The 9171-nt window shown below is 37.6% G+C and overlaps 2 protein-coding genes across 2 annotated transcripts; both read left to right on the top strand.

Moving 5' to 3' along the window:
* Positions 1-239: 239 nt before the first annotated feature.
* Positions 240-1172, top strand: LOC128621569 (olfactory receptor 2AT4-like; the record flags this gene model as incomplete). Its single annotated transcript, XM_053647430.1, has 1 exon — positions 240-1172. A coding segment is annotated over exon 1 (807 nt), but the record flags the coding sequence as incomplete, so codon positions are not given.
* Positions 1173-7592: 6420 nt separating this feature from the next.
* LOC128621541 (olfactory receptor 2AT4-like) lies at positions 7593-8599 on the top strand. The gene has a single exon (XM_053647391.1). It carries the CDS (start codon positions 7593-7595, stop codon positions 8532-8534), a length of 942 nt encoding a protein of 313 aa, XP_053503366.1. The 3' UTR covers positions 8535-8599.
* The last annotated feature ends 572 nt before the right edge of the window (positions 8600-9171 follow it).

Genomic DNA, 9171 nt, shown 5'->3' with positions numbered 1-9171 from the left:
AATAGATCATGATGCCAGACGGAAACATGACATTTGTGAAGGACTTTTCATTGTTTGTGTTTCTGGACTTCATCCTGACTACTATGCCCTTGTATCTGCTTTTATGTTCTTAGTTTATATGTGTATCTTGATAGGGAATGGATTTTTTTCTTCTCTTGTTTGCAACAAACAAAAGCCTTCATAAACCCATGTATTTTTATTTATATAAGTCTTGTGTTTTCTGATTGTCACGTTTCAAAGATGGTTATGGAAGCAATCACAGATTTCCAAACAATTTAATGAACAAACGAACAACAAAACAAAGACACGAAGACAACTCGGCAAAATACTGTGGCTAAGGCTAAACATAAACTATTAAACCAAACATGGTACAGGGACACAGGTCAAGAAGACAATTACGTGAGACAAAGAAGCAGTGCAAACAGTGGCTATATATATGGGTGCTCGTTAAACAAAAACATGATACAGGTGCAGGTGGTCATGTGACAGTAATATGGTGCAGTGACTGCTGGGAAATGAAGTCCAGAGTTACCTCCTTGATATATGACACTGATGTGTTGCTCAGTACCTGCACCTTACCAAAGATCATTGCTAGATATTGGTTTCAAGATGGGACCATTCCTTTTGCAGCTTGTTTTTTTCAGATGTACTTAGTGCATTATTTTGGTGTGGTCAGTTCATACACACTAGCTGTAATGGCCATAGCTCAATATATAGCAGTTTGCTACCCATTTCATTACCATACTATTATGTCAAATAGAAATATACTAATTTTGAGCCTAGCAGTCTGGTTTTTCTCACATCCTTCCAGTTTAATGATGGTTGTTCCAGCTTCCCCACTTCCTTATTGTGGCGCTAACACCACTGTACACTGCTATTGTGATCACATATCTATTCCCCGACTTGCATGCACTGACAGGACTCCATATAGTTTTCCAGCTTTTGTTTATGCCATGGTAGTATTGTTGGGATCTCTTATTATTGTGTTCTCCTGCATTATTCTAGCTGTCCTTCAAATATCAAGTACACAGGGGCATCTAAAGACTTTTTCCACATGTAGTTCACAACTCATTATAATTGCGCTCTTCTTCTTACCAAGGTGTTTTAATTACTTGGCCGCCAACATAGGTATCACATTTAATGCTGACTCGCAATTATATATATATATATATATATATATATATATATATATATATATATATATATATATATACAGTTCTAGCTACATTTATATTATTGTTAGAATTACTTATAAGTGATACACTTGCTTTTTCAGTGCCCATCATAATGCATTATACACCAATTTATAAGTATAAATTAGTCAGTCTGAAGGTTCCATTAATGTATTCATAAAAATGCAGCCTGCACATTATAATTATAATGACTTATTGGTAAAGCAGATTTATTTCTATGTCCAATTATTTAATTTTCTTGTTGATAGTTGTGTTGTGCTGCCTTATAAATACTTATTGTGAGTGATAATACAATTACTATCCTTTATAAATGCATAATTGCTGGCTTAATGCCATAATGCAAATGTTAAGAAATCGTAAAGATGTGCATATTATGCATTATAAATGCTTTTAAAATTGTTTATTTGTAAATGTAACTACTGAACAGTATTGTTTTTTAATAAATTAATGAAAAAAAACAGAAATCATATTAATGCAAACAGTTGTAAAGGTTTTTTTTTTTTAAATGTTACATACCATCAAAACGTTGTAACATTAATTTTTGAAGTATAATGTCAAATCAGAATATGCATTTCCATGTCAAATTTTCTAGTCAAACAAATACTTGACATACAAATTCCTGACATCAAGAAATGCCTGAGATGAACAAGTGCATTAAGAACAAGTGGCTGACACACTGTGTCTCAGGAGCTGCTACTGGCAAAAGTTCTCCGTCAGTTTTCATCTGGGAGATTGTCTCTTTGATGGCACTGCTGATTGCAGCAGGACATCTATCAGTAAATGAGGAGAGCTTCTCCACACACTCACTCCATGGTGTCAAAGACCTCAGAAGCAGTTCATTTCAGTTCATTAGTATGATTTGTTGCATTAATATGTTTTTTTCATTATCTTATTAAAACCATTTTCAATCAGTACAAACAAATGAATTATTTTTCAGATAAGCATGCGTATTATTGTCAGCCGCCACTGTGAATATGGGCGGGAACAGGATATGACATCATCCGTCAAAACTGGGCAGACTTTCTTTTTAAGTTGTTTTTATAATCTTTCAAAGCTGTGTTGTAAAGTATAGCGCGATATCGCTAAAATTAGCGCTTCCATTTTTTTCTTATTTATTTATTTATTTGTTTATTTTTTACTAGAGGTAACGCAGTGACGTTGCGATCATCTATTGGCCACACGTCTTCACGTGATCCAATTACGCAGGTCAGAGTGCACCAAATTTAATCACGTAGCTTGCTTGTGTTTCCGGTCTGCCGTTTTCGGATGCGTTTGCGCGCTAAATCCTAGTGTGACCACCCCATGACTGGCGAGGAATTGGAGGTTTCTTTTGGAGGAAGACAGTGTGGATTGAGCCGAGGAGCATTTCAGCATGGCGTGGACAAGGTCCTTGAAGAGTACGTAAAATATTTTTCTGAATTTTTCTGCATGTAGCTTGGCACTGCATTCTTTATAATAATAAACAACAGCAAATGTACCAGCATGGGTTCTTTGATAGCTAAATAGAAATATAGAATTATTAGTGTTATTATATAAATATAAAAGTCAGTTTACTACGGGTGATTTTGGGTACTTATTGTACTTTGTATTCATGATTATTTATTGTTACAGAGAAGAAGGAAAATGCTCCTAATCCTTCTCACACTTCATCTGAGGCCTTCTCCCCCACCACCCACATGGAGGTTTCCACTGTAAAACCGACAGCTCCAGCTACGTTGATCACATAGCTTATTTTTTGCAATAATCCAAAGGCCTATGTGAAAATCCTATTGGGTTTTTGTCAAGGAAACAGTGTGATGATAACTTCCGAGTTTTGGTACAAAATGACGTAATCCCTGCACCACTCTATTGGGTGATTTGGCTGCGTCTCTCCTCCTGTAAACACTGTTGTTGCCTTTTCTGCATGGACCTGAATTGTTTTCATTTGGTTGCATATTGTTATATTTGATGCATATTTTCATATGGTTGATGGCATTTTTATTTTTACTTAGCCTATATTTTGAGTACAAGTGTATTTATATTTTGCTTCTACAAGATGATGCACATTAAGGACCAGTCTAATTTGATGCAAAGATTTGTACATTAGCGGGAATGTAGCACAACATGGAGGTAAAAGCAGTGGTCTGTTTATTAAATGTGAAAGTGCAAACAAAAAATTTCCCTAAAATCAGTGAATAATCGTGATAAATTACTAATCGATGTTTTGAAAAAAAATTAATATTCGAGTTATCATTAGCCGGCTAGCTTGTTGCTAATACAACCTGCTATTGTCTGCTGGTTGCTAACACAACTTGCTGTTCGGCAATACCAATAGCCAATAGTGCCAATGCCATTTTTTCCCCTATCATTTCCTGTAATATGCTGAAGTGAACACTAACATCTGAAATTCAAGTGTACTTCCAGTACACTCTTTTGTCAAAAGCTTTTTTCTCCCCACTACTTCTCCTACAAATTATGTCTGATCAACACCAAATTTGGCATACATCATCTTCAGACCAACCTGGAAAAAAGTTATCAAAAGAATGTTTATATTCCAAACAGTTTGCCCATAATATTACCAACAGATCTGATGGCCAAGCCACCGAACAGGATGTGAGCCTGTATCTCAGCAACAACCTTGCACACTGACACAAATCTTGGTAGGCATCTTCATGACCATGCCCTGAGGCTATGCAACACATCTCATGACAACAGCACTTATGGGTCAAAAATTACAATAAAATGCCAAAAATGCTTCCATCTAAGTGCTATTTCTGCTACTCCTCCAAATTTTGTCCAATCTTCACCAAATGTGACTCATATCATGTTGAGACCTGTCTAAACTTGCACAAAATGGGAAACAAAGGCCCAGACTGATGCCAAAAATGATAAATACCTTAGGTGTTTTTAAATTGCAAGAAGAAGAAAAAAATTCAGGTCAGAGCAATAGCAGTCACGACCACAGGTCAAAGTAGCAACAGACAACACCACAGGTCACAGCAGTAGCAGCAGACGCAGCAGCAATGTCACCCTTATGCCCATTTGTTCATATAAACCATTCCTCCTACAGTCAGAGAATTCCATAACTGTCTGTGGTCAAAACATGCACATCATGAGTGAAACTAGAAATCAGTCTTGAATCCCTTTGCCTGAAAATAGCTATTCTTTGAGCAATGGTGACTGACTTGACTTGGAAATTGACTTGACTTAATCCTGTCCCTGCTAGTCTAGCACAGGTCATCCCTAATGTTGCTTTCTTCCAGGTATATCCTTGCTCCTTCGATTCTGCCGTGAGTGAACTTCTCCAGGTGTTTCTGGGTCTTCTACCGCTTCTTTTCTCCTCCTGGTTCCATGTTAGCAATTCTCTAGTTACATTGTTTGCAGGTTTTTAGAGCGTGTCTGAACCAGTCCAATTTCTTTTTCCTGATCTCAACCTCAATCCTCTCTTGTCCTGTATCTTTCCAGATACTTTTCCGCCAATTTATCTACAGGATGGTCCAAACGTCCTTATTGATGAAGGTCTAAAGTTTGCTTTTTGGTGTAGTTGTTGTTCACCATATTTCTGAGCCATAGAGGAGCCCTGAACACACATTTGTTTGGAGCATTTGGAGCTTGGTGTTCTTGGCTATCCCCTTGGAGTTCCAAATGGATCTAAGAGTCAGGCATGCTGTATGCATTCCCTATCTTTGCCTGCATGTCTGCATGTGTCCCTCCATCCTTCCCTAGCACTGCCAAGGTATGTGAAAGTGTTCACTTTTCCACTATTCCTTCCAACCTGATGCAATCATCACAGGTGTGCATGACCTTGGTCTTGTCTTTTTAATAGACAGGCCTGCCAGGATTGTATGATATCTTGGTTTGCATCTGCCAGTGTGTACTATATAAGATGCTATGACTGTCATCTGCGAAGTCCAGGTTGCCCAGCTGAGACCAAGGTGGTCACTGAATTTCTCAGTTCTGAATGTCTGTCTGTTGTCTTGCACATAATCCAGTCCACAGCTGATAGGAAGAGTAGGGAGATAGCAGACAGCCCTATCTGACTCCATTTTCCACTGTTGAACCATTGATGAGACAGCTGTTGTATCTTACTCTACAAGGGGAGTGTTGGTACATCTCATCTTGGATGATGTAGACCAGCTTTCCTGGTGTGCTGAAGTATACCATCAGAGCAAAGAGTTTCATTCTATCAATTGCTTTACTATAATGTGCAGGGTGGCTATGTGATTGGACCTATCCTATCAGAAAGCGGCATGCTGGTGTCTCAGCTCCATGTCCATGGATCCCTTTACGCTCTCAAGGATAATGCTGTTCCAGACCTTCCCAGAAACTGAGAGCGATACTGAGAGACTAATTCATAACTCCTCTGCCACTGTCTTGTCCTGTAGCAGAGCAATATTGTATCTAGTGTTCCTTTTTGCTGTGGTGAACCTATAGAGAAAGAGTTTGCCTGTCAGAAGGTGGAGAGTTGTTGCTATCTGCACCACATTTTTAAGTCAAGTCAAGTGGCTTTTATTGTCATTTTAACATTTATAGAGCTGGTACAGTACTCAGTGAAATGAAACAACGTTCCTCCAGGACCACGGTGCTGCATAAAAAAACATACTAACCACATGAGGCAACACTGAACTAAATAAGTCCTACACCTTCTACATAAAGTGCACGTGCAAATGTGTACAGTAACTACTAAAACAGGACAATAGGCACAGTAAGTGACAGTGTAGTGCCGACCAGTACACAGTTCTAGTGAGCATCATCATGTGAAGGTCACATGCTCACCTGCTGTGGATAGCTGGTTCCAGCAGACTGAGCAGATGTGTGACCAGGCCCGCCAACATCTAGAGCATGCAGCCCAAACAAGCAAGAAATTTGCGGATAATGTGGAGAGACAACCAGCTACAAACCAGGTATGGCTTTCTACCAGACACCTAAGGGTCACAGAGGGAAGCCGAAAATTGTCACACAAATTCACCGGCCTATTCAAAGACCTCCATAGAATAAACAACATCACCTACAAGCTGTAATTACCATGACAAGTCGCTTAGCCCTATGGTTCCATGTTTCCCATCTCAAACTAGTCACTTCAGGTCCCCTCACAGAGGGCAGTCTCCCCTCCACCCATCCCCCCCCCCCCCCCCGAACCCCTGGACATTGAAGGCCATATAAGAGATACAGGATTCACAATGTCGAGATGGTAAACTGCGCTACCCCCCTACTGGGTTGGGACTTTCATGCATGCCACCCCAATCGTCTAGGTCCATGTGCTAAGACACTTCGCAAACACTCGTATCAAAGTATACACTCTGCATCATTGCCAGTCAATACCAAGCCTTGATTTACTGTTTGCTTACGTGGCCTGATCTAGTTTGTGTTATTCATGTTTTCTCTCTTGCTTGCCCTTGTTTGTTGTTTGCTCATTGCCTGTTTTTTGACCATGCTTCTGGATTACATCTTTGTCTTGTTTGCCTCTATTAATAAAACCACTGAGTACATGCATCCTCAACTGTTTCCTGACAAGTACAAGTTACAGAAAAGGACAGATGATGGAACCATAAATTTTGTATGAAATTGTTATAACATTTCTGTTTACAATGTTTGGTATTCAGAGGAAACACAGTATGGACCCAGTAGCGCATTACAGACTTGAAACACTAAAGAAATATATCAGAAATGCAGCTGCCTACTGGCCTTCAAGTATGTGTACTGTGTAATTATTTGCCCCACATCATTATTGTTATGCATTATTATCAATGAGATCACGATTTAATTAACACTCAACCCTAATAGTTTAATTGTGTTTAAAATATTTTATAGGAGCAGATGATTTTTGGTTTGAGAGGTTTACAATTTAGCGTTACAATTTAGTACAATTTCTGTTAATCAGCCCAGTGGTTTTCTACTATGTTTTCATAATGCTCCAATTTACATGTCAGTCTTTGTCTCTTTTTTTTTTTTCTCTAGTGAAAAAAATCCAACAAATAAAATCACTCAGAGGTATGTTGTAAAAACGTGGTGCGGTTATTCACACTGTAATTTTAGACATTAAAATGTAGCTTCTTGCATAAATCTCAGGAGCTGTTGTGTAGACTTGCATTTCTTGCTAGTCATGTGACATGTACACTGACTGTTAGATAAATAAATTGCCCTGGAGTAAAGACACATTTCCTGATGCTATGACCGTTACCAACACATTGAAAAGGTATGTAGGGTATGCATAATGTCTAGATATCTTTTGGTAATTTATATCATTGGCGTTTGTTTTGAAATCTATACTTAATATCACAATCTATCTAAAATCAAGATAGATGTAATGTAACAATAATTAAACAATTTTTACTCATTTTGTATTGTGTAACCATTTTAATTTGTATATACTCTGTATTTGCATTAAATCTGAAATTTTCTCTTTAAGGACATCAAATCATGTCAGGAGGAAACATGACATTTGTGAAGGACTTTTTTATAGTTGGTTTTCCTGGACTTCGTCCAAATTACTATGCCCTTGTATCTGCAGTTATGTTCTTAGTTTATGTGTGCATCGTGATAGGGAATGGAATTTTTCTTCTGTTGTTTGCAACAAACAAAAGTCTCCATAAACCCATGTATTACATTTACGTAAGTCTTGTGTTGTCTGATGTATTGTTCAGTACATGCACCTTACCAAAGATCATTGCTCGATATTGGTTCCAAGATGGGACCATTTCTTTTGCAGCTTGTTTTTTTCAGATGTACTTAGTGCATTATTTTGGTGTGGTCAATTCATACACACTAGCTGTAATGGCCATAGATCGATATATAGCAGTCTGCTTCCCATTTCATTACCACAGTCTTATGTCAAACAGGAATATAGTAATTCTGAGCCTAGCAGTTTGGGTTTTTTCTCATCCTTGCAGTATAATGATGGTTGTTCGGGCTTCCCCCCTACCTTACTGTGGAGCCAACACCATTTTACACTGCTATTGTGATCACATATCTATTACCCGACTTGCATGCACTGACAGGACTCCATATAGTTTACCAGCTTTTGTTTATGCCATGGTAGTATTGCTGGGATCTCTTGCCATTATTGTGGTCTCATATTCTTTCATTATTCTAGCTGTCCTACAAATATCAAGTATACAGGGGCGGCTAAAGACTTTTTCCACATGTAGTTCTCAACTCATTATAATTGCGCTCTTCTTCTTACCAAGGTGTTTTAATTACTTGGCCGCCAATGTAGGGATCACATTTAATGCTGATTTGCAAATAGCCATCATTATGCTGTATAGCCTGCTACCTCCAATGATAAATCCTTTACTGTATAGTCTAAAAACTGAAGAAGTTAAGAAGATTATTATAAGAACATTTAGAAAAAGGCCAAGTTAGCTTGACCTAATTTGTCATATCTTGAAATATATTCTGATACATGTGGATTGTGTTATTGTATTTGTGTTGTACTGTAATCGGATCTACACAGCATCAAATAGTAATCAAACGGTTGAATGATTTGATCACTGAGGAGAAAGCCCCAAATCTATAAAACATACAGTATATATTGATGGCTACTTTGTAATGGGCAGGTAAAGAAACACACTACCTTGATATGATTGTACAACAAAGGACCTAATCTCAAAGGTTGAATTTATTTTGCACAGGCTGGGCAAAGCCTGGTATTTTCCAAGCGTTAACATTTCTTTATTCAATTTATTCAAAGCATGTATATAAACTGTTGTTTAAAGTGAACTGTACATAAATCCAGGTCAAATTTGGGTGTATTTCATTCTAAAATAAATTAGATGATACACTGCAATACCTTTCAAATATTGATTCTGTTTAAAATGAAAGGATGCATGTTGAGACCACATGGGATACAAGCAATAAAAAGTTTGTACAAAGTGTATTTTATGTTGTATTTAATATTTTCAGTTCTTCAAATATTTAATCATTTAACCTTAAAAAGAACATAACAATTATATCTTTCTATAAGAGTATTTTGACATTATTCTGAATTCATATTCTTGCA

The sequence above is a fragment of the Ictalurus furcatus genome, chromosome 17 (genome assembly GCF_023375685.1).
Source record: "Ictalurus furcatus strain D&B chromosome 17, Billie_1.0, whole genome shotgun sequence".
Classification (NCBI taxonomy): Eukaryota; Metazoa; Chordata; class Actinopteri; order Siluriformes; family Ictaluridae; genus Ictalurus; species Ictalurus furcatus.
The sequence above is the reverse complement of the archived record's forward strand: the minus strand, read 5'-3'. Positions and strand labels throughout refer to the sequence as shown.

Bases quoted from the DNA above. Each gene is read 5' to 3' on its own strand.
- LOC128621541 (XM_053647391.1), top strand. From the start codon at position 7,593: ATGTCAGGAGGAAACATGACATTTGTGAAGGACTTTTTTATAGTTGGT.